General features: G+C 42.6%; 1 protein-coding gene across 2 annotated transcripts in view; it reads left to right on the top strand.

Annotated features, from left to right (window-relative positions):
* Positions 1-952: 952 nt before the first annotated feature.
* EIF4E (eukaryotic translation initiation factor 4E) overlaps positions 953-22,784 on the top strand; it is a 49,608-nt gene continuing 27,776 nt past the window's right edge. The window contains exon 1 of one of the 2 annotated variants that reach the window (XM_025385000.1): positions 953-2,987. In XM_025385000.1, the coding sequence (XP_025240785.1) occupies positions 2,970-2,987 (18 nt within the window). In that variant the 5' untranslated portion in view covers positions 953-2,969. The other variant, XM_025384998.1, reaches the window with a different exon arrangement.

Here is a 22,784-nt window from a genome sequence, read left to right as displayed (position 1 = left end):
TCATTGATTTTCTTCTGTTATATAACAGCTTCGTGAAAATAGGACATCTGGCCAGGAATGGTGGCTCATGCCTGCAATCCCAGCACTTTGGGAGGCCCAGGTAGGGGGACCGCTTGAGCCCAGGAGTTTGTGACCAGCCTGGGGAACATAGCTAGACCCCCCTGTGTCTGCAAAAAAATAAAAAAATTAGCTAGCCATGGTGGCCCATGCCTAGCTATTTGGGAAGCTAAGGTGGGAGGATCCCTTGAATCCAGAAGGTCAAGGCTGCAGTCCAGCCTGGGTAACAGAGCAACACAAAGAAAGAAAGAAAGAAAGAAAGAAAGAAAGAAAGAAAGAGAGAAAGAGAGAAAGAGAGAAAGAGAGAAAGAGAGAAAGAGAGAAAGAGAGAAAGAGAGAGAGAGAGAGAGAGAGAGAGAGAGAAAGAGAGAAAGAGAGAAAGAGAGAAAGAGAGAAAGAAAGGAAGAGAGAGAGAGAGAAAGAGAGAAAGAGAGAAAGAGAGAAAGAGAGAGAGAGAGAGAGAAAGAGAGAAAGAGAGAAAGAGAGAAAGAAAGAAAGAAAGAAAGAGGGAGAGAGAGAGAGAGAAAGAAAGAAAGAGAGAGAAAGAAAGAAAGAAAGAAAGAAAGAAAGAAAGAAAGAAAGAAAGGAAGAAAGGAAAGAAGGAAGGAAGGAAGGAAGGAAGGAGGAAAGGAGGGAGAGAGGGAAGGAGGGAGGGGGAGGGGAGGGAAGGGGAGGGGGAGGAGAGGGGAGGGGAAGGAAAAGGAAGGGAAGAAGAAAATAGGACACCTATGCTGTCTTTTTCTCTTCAAAGAAGGTAACCTGACACCACTTTTAACCAGCAGAAGATAACAATGCGATCAATGGCATTGTTTTGGATAGTCTAAGTAGCAATAGATAGTCTCTGTAAGTAGAAATCCACTTATTTGTTTATTATTATTATATTTCTTTTGGAGATGGAGTCTCGCTGTATCACCTAGGCTGGAGTGCAGTGGCAGGATCTCAGCTCACTGCAACCTCCATCTCCCAGGTTCAAGTGATTCTCCTGCCTCAGCCTCCTGAGTAGCTGAGATTACAGGCGTGTGCCACCATGCCTGACTGATTTTTGTATTTTTAGTAGAGACAGGGTTTCACCATGTTGGGCAGGCTGGTCTCGAACTCCTCAGGTGATCCTCTTGCCTCGGCCCCCCAAAGTGCTGGGATTACAGGCGTGAGCCACTACGCCTGGCCTGTTAATTCTATCTACTTTAAAACCTAGTAGAGCTAAGCCCACTAGACAAAAACTTTCATTAATTACTTCTGATATTCAGGTAAACCAAAACATATGAACAGGCAATGACTTTGAGTTCTTATACAGCCTCAATTATGTGTTAGTCAACTCAAGTATCCATTATGTACTCAATAATAGGTATGACACAGCTCTGGACCTCAGTAACACTATAAGCAGACAGGCACAGGCAGCCTGCATATACTCCTTTTCCTGGTGTCAACATTATTTAAAAGCATGGGAAATAATGAGACATTGTCTTCTTCATTAGAACCTTGGGAATCTGCTAGATTTCTTCATCTCTATTTGTTGTATTAGTAGCCAAACTGTGCAAAAACATGGTCTTGAGAAATGATAGCACAGTATCTTAGAGGGAAAGGAAATGTAGGATGTCAGTGTGGGGACAAATTTCTGATTGCCAGTGACTGTTGTGAGCATAACAATAATTTCATGAATATTAAATCCTCTGTTGATGGCAGCTGCAGTTGTAAACGAAAAAAAAAAGGTCCTGATCATTTAAAACCACACTGGTGTACATCATAATCAAAGTAAACATAAGAAAAAAATTTAAACTTTGCTAAAACAACAACAACAACAACAAAAAAGAAGCAGCAGCTGATCTTTAGGAAGGCACGCGGTTGCTTATTATGAATCATTTCTACAGTCCAGTGCATTTTCAAAGCCGGTTACAGTCATTACAAAGTACACTCTTGTGAGGTAAGTGTATCATCACCTTTGCTTCATAAATAAAAAAGCTGAGGCGCCGAACCACTAAGTCACTCGCCTAAGGAGAATGAGTCAATGTCAAGAGGCATAGCTGACCCGGCCTAACGACTCCAGACTATCAGTCCAGGGCTTAGTCAGCTGGGCCCGGAGTGGCTTCCCTGGCTGGCACCTGGACTTAGGCTATTTCTGTGCACGTTAAAGCAGAATATTGGAACGGTTGCGCAGAACTTCCAAGTAATTTTTACTGCCACCCAAGATTTAGCCCTGAGGTCTTAATCTCAGGATTTGGGACAGTAAAAGCTGTCGTCCCCTCCCCCTCATCCAGCCGGTGGCAAGCGGGTACTGCGAGCGGTTCCGTCCGTCCCCTTTCGCAGAAATGGCAACGAATGACCACCAGCATTAGCGGAGTCGGGGGACGTGGGAGGGTTGATTGCCTAAACGACTCTGCATCGCCGCCTCTTTTTGAAACTAAGAGAAAATGGTAGGAGGTCAAAAGAAAACTAAATAAACACACAGGCAACTTGTCCTGGGACCTCAACTAAGCAAATGAAGCCTTATTGTGTGTGCTGAGCCTGCAGTTCCCAACCTTCCGGGGAAGATGGGAGGACAGGGCGACAAAGGGCACAGTAGGCATGCCTGGCAGTAAGTGTGACCGCAGCTATCCAGGAGGAAGAGCAGAGGACTGAAACCACCCTCCAGCAAGCGAGCGTCCGCCGCGTTGAGAACCGCGCACCCTACCCATCAGCCACGTGACCGGTCCTTTTTAAAAAAAATTAGCCTTTAAAAAAAAAAAAAGGTGGGGGAGAGACTCCACTTCCCAGAAGCCTCTCGTTACTCACGCAGCCGCAGTCTTGCGCAGGCGCCGCCAGGGCCAAACGGACACGTCCGTCACGTGGTCAGTACCTGGCCAATCCGGTTTGAATCTCATTTTTTTCCTCTTACCCCCCCTTCTGGAGCGGTTGTGCGATCAGATCGATCTAAGATGGCGACTGTCGAACCGGTGAGTATTGCCTTTGGCCCCCACCCCCACGGGTCCCCGCGCTCCGTCCCCCTTCTAACTGGGGGACTCCGCGGGACTGCGTTCCCGGCGCGCACTCTACCCCTTGCCGCCCCCTCCCCCTCATGTTGGACCTGACCTCCCGCGGACAAGTGGGGACGTCCCGGAGGCTGGCCGAGGCGGCGTGTAGCGCACACTTTCTGGTGGGGGCCCGAGAACTGGGGGAGCGGTGTGGGGGAGGGGCGGCGTGGCGCCTCCTGCGGAGCCGCGAGGTGTCTACAGGGTGGAGGGTAGCTGGGGTTCTGGGCTAGTTGTGTGGGGATGGTGTCTTCGTGATGGGAAGGCGCGGGGCCGGCTCCCAGCGAGCACTGGGATCCGCAGGCAGGGTGGGCGGCGAGCCGGCCTGGAGTGAGATGGAGGAGGGAGCCCTGGGGCAGTCTTTCTCTCCCTCCAGAGCCCCAGCCCCGGGGCTCGGGTGCGGGGCGCGCGCACGTCTTCCTTAGACCGGTGGACTGTGGAGCTGGTGGGCGAGTGTTGCCGGAGGGTGGGTTAGGCGGGAGTGGTACCGCGGCACGCGCGGAGGAGCTTCGACCTCGCTTAGAGGAGTTGAGAGGGGCGAGCGCCTGTTAATCCAACGCGCTGGAGTGTTGCCGGTGTTTGCGCCAGGGGAGGCGAGAAAGGTTGGGGTGGGAAAGAACACTCGAGTGTCACGGTGAAGCTCTCCAAGTAGAATGAGGGATGGTGGTGGTGAGAAGGGGTATCACATTGTCCTCGCCCCTCCATGCTTGGGACTGGGCTGTCATGGAGGAGGGAAGGGGGAGGAGCGAGGCCTACAGATCGCTGTAGCCGGTCGGCTTGCCGGCCGGCCCTGCTGCATTTCACACGCGCCGGTCTTCCATTCATTCATCCTTTCCGCGCAGTGCGCACGCCTCTGAGAATGCGAATGGGGCTAGATCCCTCTGTTCTTCCGAGTCTTTATCGCCTGGAAGATTTCTGAGACGCAGTTCATTGGAAATAGAAACTTTTACATTTACTTTTCCATTTGATTTTTTTTTTTTCTCTATGCTACAGGCTTTCCTTTCAATTTAGGCATCATTTTAAACTTAACTGAAGCAAGCTGGTCCCAGGGTAGGTTTGTAGTTAATCTTTAAGCAGAGGGTATATTTTTTCATAATTTGAGTTTGCCAGGACTGGCTCACTGAAACTTCTGGGCTCTGTTGCCTTTTTAGAAATGGCACAGCTAAGTGAAGATATCTTGGGTGCATAATGGAGTTTATTAGCAATCAGAAAACCATTCACACTCTGGAACCACCTCTAGACTTTGGTTGCCAGATACTTTTGTGTATCTTTTCATGGTAGCTTGTGGTTTCGCTAATGGTTTACCAGTTTGCTTTGACTTTTAAAGATTTTTTTTTTTTGAGATGGAGTCTTGCTCTGTCGCCCAGGCTGGAGTGCAGTGGCGTGATCTCGGCTCACTGCAACCTCCGCCTCCCGGGTTCAAGCTATTCTCCTGCTTCAGCTTCCTGAGTAGCTGAATCCGGATTACAGGCGCGCGCCACCTTGCCCGGCTAATTTTTGTATTTTTAGTAGAGACGGGGTTCCACCATGTTGGCCAGGCTGGTCTCAAACTCCTGACCTCAAGTGATCCTCCCACCTCGGCCTCCCAAAGTGCTGGGATTACAGGCGTGAGCCACCGCGCCCGGCACTTTTAAAGACTTTAGTGAAACAATTTCAAAAACTCTTATAGACTACACAAAGGCTTATTTTTCATTGCGTTGGTGTAAACTATCCTTACCTTTTTGTCAGAATTCAAGGCAGCGTTTCTGCTTGCTTACTTGCTTGCTTGTTTTTTTATTGGCACCAGTTTTCATTTATGTTCCTGGGAATTAGATTGAAAAACTCTTAAGTTGTTGCTACAGATAACTGACTTTAGATTATTAATGTTACATAACACTAATGAAGGATAGGTATGTAAAATATAAATTTTAAACCCCTTTGACAGGTTCTGATGTCCACTTTTGTCTAGATCTGTTCCTACCCCACTATACTAGTGTCAGTAAAAAGCATTACATCTGGTAATAGGGGCAAGGCTACAAGACTGTAAACTATAAAATAATAAGGAATTCTGTGAAGTTTCTGTCACATTTAGGTCCCTTGAGTTTTGCAGAGTTTATGCAGTTTTGTTTCAGGAGCACAGAACAGAACTGCAAAGTGATGAAGGACTATATTTTGAGTTAGTAAATATTAATAGCTCCTGATATATCCAGGGTGTTGTACCAAGTGTTCTTTAGGATACAAAGTTATACAAGATGTGAGTCTATACCTTGTTGAATGTAAACCCTTAAGGAACTTAATTCCTAGGGATGTGGTCAGTGATACAGTATTTGTTCTGGTGCAGACTTTGGGAGATTTGGATGTCACCTTTAAATTTGGGGAGTAGGGGAACCTAAAAACAAAGTGTGTGAAGGTGGAAACCAAAGTATTTTGAGAATATATAAGAGTATCGAAGTGTTTATTTTTAGTGAGAAATGAATTTTTTTTTTTTTTTGAGACTGAGTTTTGCTCTTGTTGCCCAGGCTGGAGTGTAATGGCGCTATCTTGGCTCACCGCAGCCTCCGCCTCCTGGGTTCAAGCAATTCTCCTGCCTCAGCCTCCCGAGTAGCTGGGATTACAGGCATGTGCCACCACGCCTGGCTAATTTTGTACTTTTAGTGGAGACGAGGTTTCTCTATGTTGGTAAGGCTGGTCTTCAACTCCCGACCTTGGGTGATCTGCCTGTCTTGGCCTCCCAAAGTGCTGGGATTACAGGCATGAGCTACTGCGCTCGGCCTGAAAAATTTTAGTACTTTTAATATACCCTTTTCCACAGGTTAGTTATGTAGAATTATTTTCAACAGTCGGATTTGGTGTGTGGAGGGTGGAGGGTCTTGCTCTGTTGCTGGGGCTGGAGTGCAGTGGTGCGATCATAGCTCACTGCAGCCTCACACTCCTGGGCTCAAGAGATGCTCCCATCTCAGCCTCTCGTGTAGCATGCACTACAGGCGCGGGCCACCACGCCCGGATAATTTTTAAACTTTTTGTAGAGATGGAATTTCGCGATGGTTACCCAGGCTGGTCTCAAACTCCTGGACTCAAGTGATCCTCCCACCTTGGCCTCTCAATGTGTTGAGTTACAGGCGTGAGCCACCAAGCCTGGCCTGGATTTTTTTTTGAAGCAACTGATTAGGATTGGATTGTGCTTGAGATACCCCTCCTGAAGGCTGTGAAAGTCATGTTTTTTCTTACTTCAGCTAGCTTGTGAGCTTCCATAATGCTTTTCTGCTGTGCATAATCATAAACACTTAAAAAGAGCCAAGGGATTTTCCTGCTTATCCCATCATTCATAGGTATCTGGATGATTTTTTTTCTATGGACATTGCATAAAATATAATTTTCAGTTTGATATTATTGTGTGGTTTTCTCTTTGTATGAGTTCAGTTACATGAAGATGTGGCCCACAAATATTAAATTTGTTGAGAAGCTTGAAAGGGAAAATTAAGGGAAACATTTTACCTCTTAACAGATAATTTGGCAAAAATTTGAACATTAGGACAAACAATACTCTGCTGTTACTCTGTTGGCATTTGAATTGTGGCTGGGTCAAAATTAGGTTTAATATTAGTCTGTGAAAATGGCAAGGCCATCTTACCTCCAGTGGGTCGTGTTTCTTTGCAGCTTTATCTTCATTCTACATCCTTCATTATTAGAATTTAAAAAGTTTTTTTGACTTATTCTTTTTGAGGTAAGAGATTAATTTTGGTTTCTTTAGCTTAATTGAAGGTATATAATTTTACTTGTTTTTACATTGTAGCTCTTGAATTTTTTAAAACCACACTAATTTTCTAAGTGAATCAACTTGGACAGTCAGCTGATCTAATGCTTCCTTTTTTATACTTTGGAAACATGCTCTGTACTACATAGTTTATTAATAAGAGTAAATAAGGCTTAAATACATGTTGACAAATATATGTTGTGCTATATAATTCATATTAATGAACTATTGAATGCCAACCAGACTGTGCAAATTAGCGGGCTTTTTGCTTAATGAAAGAAACCATTATATCAAAGTTTCTCGATAATCCACGTAAATTTGGCACTGGTGTTCATATTCCAGATTTCTTCAATTAAAAGAAAAAACTGTAATCTCAGCACTTTGGGAGGCCAAGGCAGGTGGGGATCACTTGAGGTCAGGTGTTCAAGACCAGCCTGGCCAACATGGTGAAACCCTGTCTCTACTAAAAATACAAAAATTAGCCAGGCGTGGTGGCAGGCGCCTGTAAACCCAGCTACTGGAGAGGCCGAGGCAGGAGAATCACTTGAACCTGGAGGCGGAGGTTGCAGTGAGCTGAGATGGTGTCACTGTACTCCAGCCTGGGCAACAGAGCAAGACTCCATCAAAAAGAAAAACAAACAAACAAATTTCATACTTTATTTTATAATCTGAGTTAATGAGCATGATTATTGGACTTAGAGAAATTCAATGTGGACACACAGTTTACACACAGAAGTGGCACAAGGGATAATATGCAAAATGAATTATGTAAGTTTACTCTAATTTGGACAGAAAACTGTAGGGAAAAAACATTTAAGTAAAATATTATTTAATTTACATAAGAATATGGGCCGGGTGCGGTGGCTCACACCTGTAATCCCAGCCCTGTGGGAGGCCGAGGCAAAATCACCAGGTCAGTAGTTCGAGACCAGCCTGATCAACATGGTGAAACTCCATCTCTACTAAAAATACAAAACTTAGCTGGGCGTGGTGATGCGTGCCTGTAATCCCAGCTACTCAGGATGCTGAGGCAGAAGTGCTTGAACTCGGGAGGTGGAGGTTGTAGTGAGCTGAGATTGCGCCACTGCACTCCAACCTGAGTGACAGAGTAAGACTCTGTCTCAAAAAAAAAAAAAAAAGGTTTCCTTAATCTATTAGTACTGTTGAGTTGCACCATCTTAGTCATAGAGACTTTTTGGAGAAGTGGAAATGAGCATGGGTTGTAGTCTTATTTTAATATCTGAGTGATCTTGAAGACTGAAATTTCTAAGTCAACTGAAAGCTGGAATAAGATATCTTAGTTATTTCGATATTTTTGTTGTTGTTGTTGTTTTTGAGACGGAGTTTGGCTCTTCTTGCCCAGGCTGGAGTGCAATGGCACAATCTCAGCTCACTACAACCTCCATCCACCTCCTGGGTTCAAGCGAGGAGGTACCTCAGCCTCCCTAGTAGCTGGGATTACAGGCATGCACCACCACGCCCGGCCATTTTGTATTTTTAGTGGAGACGGGGTTTCTCCATGTTGGTCAGGCTGGTCTTGAACTCCCTGCCTCAGGTGATCAGACTTCCTTGGCCTCCCAGAGTGTTGGGATTACAAGCTTGAGCCACCACGCCCGGTTGATTTCAATTTTTTTTTTTTTTTCTTGAGACGGAGCCTTGCTCTGTCACCTAGGCTGGAGTGCAGTGGCGCAATCTCGGCTCTCTGCAAGCTCTGCCTGCTGGGTTCACGCCATTCTCCTGCCTCGGCCTCCCGAGTAGCTGGGACTACAGGCGCCTGCCACTACGCACGGCTGATTTTTTTGTGTTTTTAGTAGAGATGGGGTTTCACCATGTTAGCCAGGATGGTCCCAATCTCCTGATCTCGTGATCCGCCTGTCTCGGCCTCCCACAGTGCTGGAATTACAGGCTTGAGCCACCGCGACCGGCCCGATTTCGATTTTTAAATGCATTATTCAAAGGTGACAGTTTGTCAACTGTAAGGGACTGAAGTTGACATTCCATGAATGTTTTACATTCATGTATATCCATGGATTTACATACTATTTTCCCTCTTTTCTAGGAAATTCACATCGCTGCTTTTAAATTATTAATCCTTAGCCATTAGCAAGAAATGCAAAGTCTGTGACTCACAATCCTCAGATGTTCTTCCGACTCCTATCCCTACCATAAAAATCACTAGTGTTCCTTCAAAAGTCCCTAATCGTGTCTCCAGAAAAAGAAAGGGTCTGGGCTTGGTGGCTCATATATGTAATCTGAGGCTTTGAGAGATGAAGGCAGGAGGATCACTTGAGCCCGGAGACCAGCCTGGCCAACATGGCAAGACCCTGTCTCTCCAAAAAATTAAAAAATTAGCTGGATGTGGTGGTGCGCCCCTGTGTCCTAGCCACTCAGGAGGCTGAAATGGGAGGATCCCTTGAGCCTGGGAGGTCAAAGCTGCAGTGAGCTGTTATCACACCACTGCACTCCAACCTGGGTGACAGAAAGAGACCCTATCTCACCAAAAAAAATAAAAGGATTCTTGTGTGTGTGTGTGTGTGTATGTGTGTGTCTAAAATACTAATAGTCATTTCTGGGCACTTCGAGAACCTGAGAATGTGGTCAGAAATATAAGTGTTGTTGTTGTTTTTTTTTCCTTTCCCCAGTTGGAATTTTTGATATATTATTCCATAGAAACAATAGGAAAATGGGCCGGGCGTGGTGGCTCACACTTGTAATCCCAGCACTTTGGGAGGCCAAGGTGGGCAGATCACCTGAGGTCGGGAGTTCGAGACCAGCCTGACCAGCATGGAGAAACCCTGTCTCTACTTTAAAAAATTACAAAATTAGCCGGGTATGGTGGCACATGCCTGTAATCCCAGCTTCTCAGGAGGCTGAGGCAGAAGAATCGCTTGAACCTGGGAGGTGGAGGTTGCCGTGAGCCAAGATCTGCTATTGCACTCCAGCCTGGGCAAGAAGAGGGAAACTCCGTCTCAAAAAAAAGAAAAAAAAAACAATAGGAAAATGAAGTTTAGTCATACTATATTCAGTAAGTTTCTGTGGAATCATTAAAAATCTAGCCAGCATTGGATTTATAGGGATATGGAATTAAGGGTATGGATTTATAGTTGTAAACAACCGATTAAAAATAAATTCTTATAAACATACCTTGTTTGTAACAGCTATTTTTAATGCAGAAAGATCGTTATTTGTAATTGCTACACATAGCACTTATTCTGTGTTAAGTACCACACTAAATGCTTTACCATATATTAACTCATTTAATTCTTAACAGTACAGATAAAGTCATTATGTGACTAACTTGCTCCAAGTGGTGGGGTGGAGTTTAAACTAACGCAGCCGAAGTGCAGAGTGTATGTTCTTAACCATTGCACTGTCTTTCTAGTAGGCATGTAATGTGCTTTGCTTGGGTGACTTCAGAAGGGGAGATGAGTTTTGATAAGCTTACTATGTGTTTTGCTACAGCTATAAAATAAAATGTGTGGACATTTATTTTTAGGCCCCGTTATATTACAGTGTTAGATAACAAAAACACATAATCTTGAGGACTAAACCAAGCAATTACACCAATCGTATTTTAGTAACTGATTGAAAACTTTGTGGATAGATTTCTAAAGAAAGTGGGTGGACACTTACTTTCTCCTCCTTTCTAATTTGATTTCTGGCATTTGCTAGTTTGTATGATTTCCCAGTTAAAATATTTTGCTAGTGAAAAAAGTTTGAGTACATTTTTTTTTTTTTTTTGAGACGGGGTCTCACTCTGTCGCTCAGGCTGGAGTGCAGTGGCGCGATCTCGGCTCACTGCAAGCTCCGTCCCCCGGCTTCACGCCATTCTCCTGCCTCAGCCTCCCGAGTAGCTGGGACTACAGGCGCCCACCACCACGCCCGGCTCATTTTTTTTTGTATTTTTAGTAGAGAAGGGGTTTCACCATGTTAGACAGGATGGTCTCGATCTCATGACCTCGTGATCCACCCATCTCGGCCTCCCAAAGTGCTGGGATTACAGGCGTGAGCCACGGTGCCCTGCCGTTTTAGTACATTTTTAAAGTTTGTGGATTTTGGATTTATTCTAGACTCAACTACCTTAGTACTTTTAGTAATTTTGGTGGTAAGTCTGGCAAAGGGTAAAACAGTTGTTTTGAAAAAGTTTAAGCTAAAATGTGCACATACATGTTTCTTTGTGTGTTTTAAGCTTGTTACTACAAAATGTTATACAGAAATTAATTGTAATATTTTTTTCTGTGCTCTGCTCATTACTGTCATTGTAATCTCTACCGAAAATACAAAAATTAGCCAAGCGTGGTCGTGGGTGCCTGTAGTCCCAGCAACTCGTGAGGCTGAGGCAAGAGAATGGCTTGAACCTGGGAGGTGGAGGTTACAGTGAGCCGAGATGGTGCCATTGCACTCCAGCCTGGGCAACAAGAGTGAAACTCCGTCTCAAAAAAAAAAAGAATGTTTTAGCATGTATTACATAAAATACATAGGTTTACAAAGGAAACCAATTATACTGAAGTACAAGGATTGAATTAGCATGAATCATATTAAGGACATTATCTGGCACAGGCTAAGTTCTGTTTAATGTGAAAAACCTATCTCATGTCTGTCTTCCCCAGCTACCTCATTCCCCTTTCCAAATTGCCCAGTTACAGTTTTTTGAGGATTCTACTAGAAAAAGGCTGTCCAGGAGAATTTTCTGAGATAACGGAAGGGGTCTTTTTTACTGTCCAATACAGTAGCCACTAGATGGTAATTGAGCATTTGGATATTGTGGCTTGTGCAACCAAGGAAATACGTTTTAAACTTTATTTAATATTAATAATTAACCACATGTAGGTAATAACCACCAAATTGTGCAGTATGGTCTCAGAATCTAGAAATTCTGGCCAGGCATGGTGGCTCACGCCTGTAATCTCAGCACGTTGGGAGGCCGTGGTAATTGGATCACTTGAGGTCAGGAGTTTGAGACTAGCCTGGCCAGCATGGTGAAACCCCATCTCTACTAAAAATACAAAAATTTGCTGGGTGTGGTGGCACGTGCTTGTATTCCCAGCTCCTTAGGAGGCTGAGATAGGAGACTTGCTTGAACCTGGGAGGCGGAGGTTGCAGTGAGCCAAGATTGCGCCACTGCATTCCAGCCTGGGTGATAGAGCAAGACTCCATCTCAAAAAAAAAAAAAAAGAATCCAGAAATTCTGGTGTGTGCAAACGTATGTATGCATATTGTATTTAGTTCAACTTTATAAGGTGTAACTGTATATGTCCAATTTGGTTAGATACGTTATTCTATCCTAGAAAAGCTGCTTGTTGCTTTGTATTTTAATCTTTCAAAGACAGTTATTTACTCTTGTATAGAATTAGAATTGTTCTGTGGGTTAATTTTTTTTTTGCTAGTCTTTTTTTTGTTTTTGTTTTTGTTTTTGTTTTTGTTTTGAGATGGAGTCTCACTCTGTTGTCAGGCTGGAGTACAGTGGCATGATCTCGGCTCACTGCAACCTCCACCTCCCAGGTTCAGATGACTCCTGCCTCAGCCTCCCAAGTAGCTGGGACTACAGGCGTGTGCCACCACTCCCAACTAATTTTTGTATTTTTCGTAGAGACAGCATTTCACCATGTTGGCCAGGATGGTCTTGATCTCTTGACCTCATGATCTACCTGCCTCAGCCTCCCAAAGTGCTAGGATCACAGGCAAGAGCCACCACATCCGACCTTTTTGCTAGTTTTTTAAATGTGTGTGTAAATAGGCAGTACTTTACGTTGTTCAAAACTCAAGTCTTATGCAATAGTACACAGTCTCCTCAATTTGATCTCTGTCCAGGCAGATGACCTAGAGACAACCAGCATTGTCAATTGTTTAACTTTATTTAATAGAGATTTGTGCATATACAGCAAATATGTATATTTGTGAAAAGTAAATAGTAGGTAGCTATGTGCACTTTTCTGGCACATTGTGTTTTTTCACTTAATATGTCTTGTAGAGCATTACATATCAACACATAACGTTTTCACTTCTTTTTTCTGATCGTATATATTATACTATATGGTTTTAACATAATTATTTCTATATTAATATTTAGGTCATTTCCAACCATTTACTATTTCAAACATTACTGGGATGAATGAACTTTTCCCTGTATCATTCCATACATGAGATAGTATATCTATAAAGTAGATGTTTTGACAACAAATTGAAAAATTTTAAACTCTGTTGGTCAGATAAAACACTTCTGCAACTATAGTTGGTTTCCCAGCTACAATTTTTTTTTAGAACTTCTCCCTTTTTCAAAATAATGAAATGTTTATATGTAAAAAACGAAGTATAAAATAGGTATGTAAGTTTTCTTGTATCTTTTTTTTTCCCCCCCTAAACGGAGCTTTGCTCTTGCCCAGGCTGGAGTACAATGACACGATCACAGCTCACTGCAACCTCTGCCTCCTGGATTCAAGCAATTCTCCTGCTTCAGCCTCCCGAGGAGCTGGATTACAGGTGCCCGCCACCACGTCCAGCTAATTTTTTGTGTTTTTAGTAGAGACAGGGTTTCATCATGTTGGCCAGGCTGGTCTCGAACTCCTGATCTCAGGTAATCCACCCGCTTTGGCCTCCCAAAGTGCTGGGATTACAGGTGTGAGCCACCACGCCTGGCAAAAAAAAATTTTTTTTGAGCCAGGGTCTCACTGTTGCCGAGACTGGAGTGCAGTGGCGTGTTCTCTGCTCACTGCAACCTCCACCTCCCAGGTTGAAGCGATCCTCCTGCCTCAACCTCCCAAGTAGCTAGGAATAGAGGTGTGCGCCACCACGCCCAGCTGATTTTTGCATTTTTAGTAATGATGGAGTTTCATCGTGTTGACCAGGCTGGTCTCAAAACTCCTGGGCTCAAGCGGTCCTACTGCCTTGGCGTCTTAAAGTGCTGTGATTACAGGTGTGAGCCATCACACCTGCCAGGTTTTAGAGTAGTAAACTGAAGACCTGTGTACCATGACCTAGGACATCATAGCAGCATTTCAACTTTTTTTAATACTCCGTGATCACATTATTGTATCTTTGGCCCCTCCTCCATCATCTTTTCCGATTTTTGAGTCAAGCATTCCCTTGCTTTTTGTTTTTTCTACACTAATCTCCCATATATGTATCTTTCACCTATGTGTTTAGTTTTGAAAAAACTAAAAAGCTAGATGTCTAAGGGAAAGATAGTATCGCCACTGTTGATGAAGGCTCATAAAAAATGATAATCTGAACACAGTTTCTGGTTTATAGTTTGGCTTCAGCTTCCTAGAATTTCTACTAGAGCCCTTTTTGGGGAAACCAGTGGGCATGATCATGAACATGTCCTGGGAAACATATGATTTATAGTTGTTATCTGGTGAGACTGTTTTGTGGGCCAGGCAAAGAATCTTCAGTAAGAGAGTAGTCTTTGGGAATATGCTGCTCTGTATCTTGTTTTAAGATTGAATTAAAGCTGAACTCTTCTGATGTAAAGAAAGTTATCTAATATGGTTAGCAGGACATAAAAGAGAGAAGTGGAACTTCATGAACACATGGTCAAACAGAGATAATAGTCTGGGCTGGACACTTGAGCATTTGGGTTTTGTGTGTGTGTGTGTGTGTGTGTGTTTAGAAAAGGTAGAATAATAGGCATTTTAATCGTAACAGCCATTAAATCACATTGCTCCAATCACATTCACCTGAATCACACTGTTCCAGTCTGGACTGTTGCCCTTTATATATGGTAAACATTTGTCTTCTCTGGATCTCCTTTTACCATGTTCCTGATTCTTTCATTTGACTTTTGTGTTCCACCCTTCCATTTGCTGTGCCCTTTATCTTCCTGTTATTTGGTTTCTTGTCTCACTTGGGTGGGCCACATCCCCAGCAGTTTTTTGAGAAAAAGTACATAGTAAAAAAATGTTTGAAACCTTGAATATTAAGTGTCATACCTGTAGTTTGGCTGGACATAGAATTCTTCAGGATTCTGAAGTCATGTTTCATGGACTTCTGTTGTAGCTACTGATGAGTCTGAAATTATTCTGGTAGCTAAAAATTACTTTTTAGTGTGATCTGTTCATCTCTCACCCTCCCTAGAATTTGTAGACTCTTTCTTGTCCCTATTTCACAATGATATACCTTAGATAAGTTTGTTTTCATCATTGTACTGTGTACTTATTGGGCGTGGTTTTTTTTTTTTGGAGACGGAGTCTCGCTCAGTCGCCCAGGCTGGAGTGCAGTGGCGCGATGATCTCAGCTCACTGCAAGCTCCGCCTCAGGGTTTACGCCATTCTCCTGCCTCAGCCTCCCAAGTAGCTGGGACTACAGGCGCCCGCTGCCACGCCCGGCTGATTTTTTGCGTTTTTAGTAGAGACGGGGTTTCACCGTGTTAGCCAGGATGGTCTCGATCTCCTGACCTTGTGATCCGCCCGCCTTGGCCTCCCAAAGTGCTGGGATTACAGGCGTGAGCCACCGCGCCTGGCCTTATTGGGTGTTTTAAAATGGCAACTCATGTCCATCACTTCTCATAGGTTTATTAGTGATTCTCCTCTCTTTTCTCTTTGAAACAGTTGCTCAGATATTAGATCTCTTGGATTAGTTCTCTGGAAAATTTCATTTATTTTTCAACCTTCATTTTAAATTTCCATTCATTTTGAAATTCCAGGTATTTATTTTCTCCCTCCCGTCCTCCTTCCTTTTTTTTTTTTTTTTTTTGTCCTCTGAATGTTCATTTTTATAGCTTCCTATAATTGTTATATACATGCAAAATCTTAACTTATTCCTTTAAGTATGTAGACATGTGTTTTTGAGACAGAGCCTCACTCTGTTGCCCAGGCTGGAGTGCAGTGGCACCATCTTGGCTCACTGCAACCTCTGCCTCCTAGGTTCAAGTGATTATCCCACCTCAGCCTAGCTGGGATTACAGGCGCCAACCACTATACCCAGCTAATTTTTATGTTTTTAGTAGAGACGAGTTTTCACTGTGTTGGCCAGGCTGGTCTCAAACTCCTGACCTCAGGGAATCTGCCCGCCTTGGCCTCCCAAAGTGCTGGGATTACAGGCCTGAGCAGAAGCAAAGTTTTAAAAAGGAAGAGCAAAGGCGAATGGGGAACTTACCATATCATGAAGAAAAACATTGTTAAAAGTAATGGCTGGGCGCAGTGACTCTATAATAGTAGCACTTTGGGAGGCTGAGGCAGGTGGATCACCTGAGGTCAGGAGTTCGAGATCAGCCTGGCCAACATGGCGAAAACCCATCTCTACTAAAAATACAAAAAATTAGCTGGACGTGGTGGTGGGTGCCTGTAATCCCAGCTACTTGGGAGGCTGAGGCAGGAGAATTGCTTGAACCCGGAAGGTGGAGATTGCAGTGAGCCAAGATTGCGCCATTGCACTTCAGCCTGGGTGACAGAGCAAGATGCTGTCTAAAAAAAGAAAAAAAGAAATTTACAAAAATATGATATTCACGTAGGAAGGGATGGACAGATTATTGGAATACACTGAGCCATCCAGGAGTAGTTTCAGATGTTTATTTGGGCTTTAATATAACTTTGTTATAATACATTTGGAATATTTAGATCAGTGTGAAAAAAATAATCTGTAATCTCAACAACTAAGTGTTCTCTGAAAGTGAACTTTTTTTTTCTTTTTAACCATATCCCTCTTCGTACCTTTTCGTTTTTCCCTTTAAATACTTAATTTTCAGCTGGGTGCAGTAGCTCATGCCTGAAACCTCAATACTTTGGGAGGCTGAGGTGGGTGAATTGCGTAAGCCCAGGAATTCAAGACTAACTTAGGCAACATGGTGAAACCCTGTCTCTACTAAAAATATTAATACAAAAAACTAGCCAGGTGTGGTGGCATGCACCTGTAGTCCCAGCTACTCAGGAGGCTTGGGCGGGAGGATTGATTGAGCCCTGGAGGTCGAGACTGCAGTGAGCTGTGATTGTGCCACAGCACTGCAGCCTGGGTATCAGAGCGAGACCCTGTCTCAAAAACTAACTACTTAATTTTCTTAGAGCAGTTTTAGGTTCAGAGCAAAATTGAGCAGAAATTACAGTTCCTGTAACTTACTCCTTGCCCCTGTGCAGGAACAGCTTTCCCACTGTCAACATCCTGCAACAGGATGGCACATTTGTTAGAACTGATGAACCTAAATTGACATTATTGTCACCCAAAGTTCATACTTTACATTAGGGTTCACTCTTCATGTTGTACATTCTGTGGGTTTGTCAAATGTATAATGACATGTATCTACGATTATAATATCGTACAGAATAATTTACTGCCCTAAAAATCCTCTCTGTTCTGCTTGTTTATACCCTCCCCACCAACCACTGATCTTTTTGTCTTTTCCAGAATATCACAGAGTTACAATCATACAGTACATAGCCTTTTCAGCTTAGCTTCTTTCACTTAGTAATATGCATTTAAGTTCCTTCTATGTCTTTTTATGGCTTGATAACTCATTTTATTTTAGCACTCAGTAATTTTTCATTTTCTGGATGTACTACAGTTTATTTAGGACTTCTTAATATAGGTCAAAAGCACAAAAATAGTGCTTCTTTTTTCTTTTTTCTTTTTTTTTTTTTTTGAGACAGAGTCTTGCTCTGTTGCCAGGCTGGAGTGTAGTGGCGTGGTCTCGGCTCACTGCAGCCTCCTCCTCCTGGGTTCCAGCGATTGTCCCGCCTCAGCCTCCAGATACCTGGGATTACAGGCACATGCCACCACGCCTGGCTAATTTTTGTATTTTTAGAAGAGATGGGTTTCACCATGTTGGCCAGGCTGGTCTTAAACTCCTGACCTCGTGATCCGCCCACCTTGGCCTCCCAAAGTGCTGGGATTACAGGCATGAACCACCACGCCTGGCCTTTTTTTTTTTTTTTTTTTTTTTTAAGTGCTCGTTTTTATATGGTTCTGTAATCTGCTTTTCTCCACATTTGTATTAGTTTTAAAGTAATTCTTACAAACATGTTTAGTGCTTACATTATAAATGCCATGGTTTATCTGTTACCTTTTGGGTATATCTGTTGATAGATGTATTGTCTCTTAGAAGTCTAATTACTAGGTTAAATAATGTAGATCTTTTTATTTTAATTTTACTATTTTTCTATTTTCCCATTTAGCTTTGACTTGGAACTCAGTAGATCCTTTTACGTTTGGAAGCTTGATAGTTTATTAACTTAAACTAAGTAAATAGAAGGTTGTATTTCACTCTGTAATCCTGGGGACATAAGAAACTGACTATACCTGGTTTTGTAAATTTTTTTAAGGCATATATTTCTTCAAAATATTTTCTTTTGAAAGGTGATTTTAAAACCTTAGTACATAAAAAGGCAGGCATGGTGGCTCACGCCTGTAATCCTAGCAATTTCGAAGGCTGAGGCAGGAGGATCACTTGAGGCCAAGAGTTTGAGACCAGGCTGAGCAATATAGTGAGACCTGTCTCTAAAAATTTTCTGGGCATGCCTGTAGTCCCAGCTATTCAGGAGCATCTCTTGAGCGTAGGAGTTTGAGACTGCAGTGAGCTATGATTGCATCCCTGCACTCCAGCCTAAGTTAATAGTGATACCCTCCTCTGAAGGCAAAAAAAAAAAAAAAAAAAAAAGAAAAAATCTGTTGGCTAAGAAGTTGTTACAGAAAACAAAATGACCTTATTAAAGCTACAGTTTAAATTGAAATTATAACCTTTAACTTTTAAAAATGAACACATGTAATTTATTTATTTATTTTTTTGATACGGAGTTTTGCTCTGTTGCCCAGGCTGGAATGCAGTGACACTACCTTGGCTCACTGCAACCTCTGCCTCCCAGGTTCAAGCAATTCTCCTGAGTCAGCCTGCCGAGTAGCTGGGATTATGGGCACGTGCCACTATACCTGGCTAATTTTTGTATTTTTAGTAGAGACAGGGTTTCACCATGTTGGACCAGGCTGGTCTCGACCACCTGACCTCAGGCGATCCACCCATCTCAGCTTCCCAAAGTGCTGGGATTACAGGTGTGAGCCACTGCGCCCGGCCAAACACATAGAATTTTAACAGTAACTGCTCATTTGTTTGAACTGTGACATGTAAAGATAGATTTTTTTAAAAAAAAAACTAGAATTTAATTAGTATCATGAAATTTTAGTTATGTTTTCTAAGTTTTAAAATGTATAAACATTTAAATAGCAGTTAAATTCTTTAAAAGATTTGCCTTTCAAATACTTCCTATAAAGCTTTAAGGAATAATTGAAATGGAAAATACCGTGTTACTGCAGTCAACAGTTTTGTGCACTGGTCCTAATGCCATTTTAATGTTGATATATTTTGAATCATTTTTTACTTTTGTATAATGTTCAACGTATGTAAATTTTTCTTTGTTTTCTTTCTTTTTTTTTTTTTTTTTTTTTGTGAGATGGAGTCTCGCTCTTTCACCATTCCTGGAGTGCAATGGTGCGATCTCGGCTCACTGAAACCTCTTGACTCCCTGGTTCAAGCGATTCTCCTGCCTCAGCCTCCTGAGTAGCTGGGATTACAGGCATGCACCACCAGGCCCAGCTAATTTTTGTATTTTTTAGTAGAGGCTGGGTTTCACCATGTTGTCCAGGATGGTCTCGATCTCCTGATCTCATGATCTGCCTGCATCAGCCTCCCAAAGTGTTGGGATTACAGGCATGAGCCACCGTGCCTGGCCGTACGTAAATTTTTCTTTTTCTTTTTTCTTTCTTTTTTTTTTTGAGACGGAGTTTTGCTCTTGTTGCCCAGGCTGGAGTGCAGTGGCGCGATCTCAGCTCGCTGCAACTTCCCTCTCCCGGGTTCAAGTGATTCTCCTGCTTCAGCCTCCTGAGTAACTGGTGTTACAGGCATGCGCCACCACGCCTGGCTAATTTTGTATTTTGGGTAGAGATGTGGTTTCACCAAGTTGGTCAGGTGGGTCTGGAACTCCTGACCTCGTGATCCACCTGCCTCTGCCTCCCAAAGTGCTGGAATTATATGCATGAGCCACCGTGCCCGGCCTGTAAATTTTTCTAGTTATTTTAAATTATGAATCTTCTGGTAGCCTTTGGTTTAAATAGTACTGACATTTAAATTTTATCATTAGCCTTATCATCCTAGTTCACACATCTGTTATTTCTTGTGTCTGTGTTATCACCTCCCCAAACCCAAACTGAATTTGTGATGTTGGCTTAAGCTGCATAATATGTGCAAAGTAATTTGATCAGTAGGTACATATTAGTGCTCCCTTAAGAATGTTCATTTAAAAAATTTATTTTAAAATGTTAAAAGGTGCCCACAAGTCTTTCTTTTTTCTTTTCTTTTTCTTTTTTTTTTTTGAGACAATGTTTCACTCTCGTTGCCCAGGCTGGAGTGCAATGGCTTGATCTCAGCTCACTGCAACCTCTGCCTCCCAGGTTGTAGTGATTCTCCTGCCTCCACCTCCCGAGTAGCTGGGATTACAGGCATACGCGCCACCACGCCCAGCTAATTTTGTATTTTTAGTAGAGACAGGGTTTCTCCATGTTGGTCAGGCTGGTCTCGAACTCCCAACCTCAGGTGCTCCACCTGCCTCGGCCTCCCAAAGTGCTGGGATTACAGGCGTGAGCCACCACGCCTGGCCTCCTACAACTCTTTCTAGTAGTTAAGAATGTGCTGGGCACGGTGGCTCACACCTGTAATCCCAACACTTTGAGAGGCTAAGGTGGGTGGATCACGAGGTCAGGAGTTCAAGACCAGTCTGACCGAGATGGTAAAACCCCATCTCTACTAAAAATACAAAAATTAGCCAGGCGTTGTGGCGGGCACCTGTAATCCCAGCTACTCGGGAGGCTGAGGCAGGAGAATCACTACAACCAGGAGACGGAAGTTGCAGTGAGCCGAGATCGTGCCACTGCACTCCAGCCTGGGCAACAGGGCAAGACTCCATCTCAAAGGGTTAAAAAAAAAAAAAAAAAGGATGCATCCAAGTTTTAGGCTGGGCGCGGTGGCTTATTCCTGTAATCCCAGCACTTTAGGAGGCCGAGGCGGGTGGATCACTTGAGGTCAGGAGGAGTTCAAGACCAGCCTGGCCAACATGGTTGAAACCACATCTCTACTAAAAATACAAAAAAATGAGCCAGGTGTGGTGGTGCATGCCTGTAGTCCCAGCTACTCGTGAGGCTGAGGCAAGAGAACTGCTTGAACACAGGAGGCGGAGGTTACAGTGAGCCGAGATCATGCCACTGCACTCCAGCCTGTGTGACAGAGTGAGAATCTGTCTCAAAAAAAAAAAGAATCTATCCAAGTTTAAAAATTTGTTTATTTGAAGATCAGAAATGCAAGTGTGAACTGTTGGGATTTTTTTTTAATTAATATGTTTAAGTATAGTTTGCTGAATATCCAGAAATATATAGCTCAGCAAACTTAATCATCTCGATTCACTCATGAGTTTAGTGCTACTTACTAATTTTGATCAAGTAATTAGGTTATTATTTAAATAAACAGCTATTGAATTTTTATAGTATTTTTGGACACTGCACAATTTGTACACATCATCACAACTCTTTTCTTTAGTAATCCAGCTACCAGTGATTTTTTGTTATTGTTTAGATGCCATTTTATATTAATTGAAAAGCACTTTAAGAAGTACTGTCTTTTGAATCATAATTGATACATGATGTCTCAGGGTCTTTTACGTGAAAAAATTTTTTCCATGTGAGCAGTGTTTTAATGTTGAAAGATTTGTATTTTGCTAAATCTCCATGTGTTGTTTTTTTACTTCAACTTTCTAGGTTAAGGGAGGAGTACAAAAGTCATAGTTTTGATCCTTTATTACAGGTAAGGAAGACCTGCAAAATCCACAGCCACATTTTCATGAGTGATGCCATATTAGCTGGTATTCCTTTACTATAAATATATGTTTCAAAGCTAAAACCAAAACAGTTTAATAGAGGCAACTTTTCAGTGTTTTACCAAATTTTTTATTCCTTACAAGACAGGTGGCAAGACTATAGTTGTTCTTGTGTACTAGTTAATTAATTACACTAATTTACATATGGGAGGGTGCTGTGAGGAAATGCATGGTTTCTTGAAAAGAACTGGGGACTGACAGCCACCTCCTCCATGGTTACCCTGGCTCTTTGTCCCACCCTTCTCATGGTGCTTGAGGGACCATGGCTAATCCTGGCCTGAGACAAATTAAGACTACTGTGGTGAAGCAGTTGGTCAAAAAAAAAGTGATGCATGAAAAAGAAGCAAAACAACAAGAAGAAAAGAAAAAAAAATGAAAGCTAAAGATGGTGAAAATGATGCCATTAAAAAGCAGTTAGAAATTCTGCAAGAATCCCAGGTGATAAGCTCTGATTGCCAGCACAGGTTGGAAGCTGCATAGTTCTTTGGTGGATGTTAGAAAGTGAAAAAGACTTGAAAAAGGCTGAGGAATATAAAGAACATTTAGTACTGGATTCAGTAAAGTTAGAAGCCTGAAACTTTTCTGTACGGAATGTTTTTTGCATTAAATCATGGGGTCCAGTTTACATTTCATTATTTTTGACCACTGCTGTGTGTTCAAGTGTGAAAACGTGATTCTTTTTATGTAATTGTATACATTTCTTTGCCTGATTTAATATGTCAAATGAAGGACAAAACTGAGAACTGAGTGGATACTACAAAGGAACAGAAAAGTATGAAGTCTGTTTACATATTTCTATTAAATAATGTTCTCATTAAAGTTATTTGTACACATAAAAGAGGTTTTTACTTACACTTACCTGTATATGTGAGATATTTGACCAATGGTATTTAGGGTCCTGTTGTGCATAATAATACAAACTCACTATATAGTTGCTTTTTTTTCCTGGTGGTGGATTTTTTTGTGTGTCTGGGAGGAAGGGTGAGTTGTACCATTCATGCCTCTTTTACTAGTGTACTGGCAGTGACGTGCATTGGCAAGATGAGCAAAGGTGTTGAGCCTGAGGCTGTAGAGCAGAGCACAGTGTATATTATAGACTTATGTTGCCTAGAAAGAGAATCTTTGTAACCATATAATTTATTATTC

The sequence above is a fragment of the Theropithecus gelada genome, chromosome 5 (assembly GCF_003255815.1).
Source record: "Theropithecus gelada isolate Dixy chromosome 5, Tgel_1.0, whole genome shotgun sequence".
NCBI lineage: Eukaryota > Metazoa > Chordata > Mammalia > Primates > Cercopithecidae > Theropithecus > Theropithecus gelada.
This window is presented reverse-complemented; position numbering and strand designations above follow the sequence as displayed.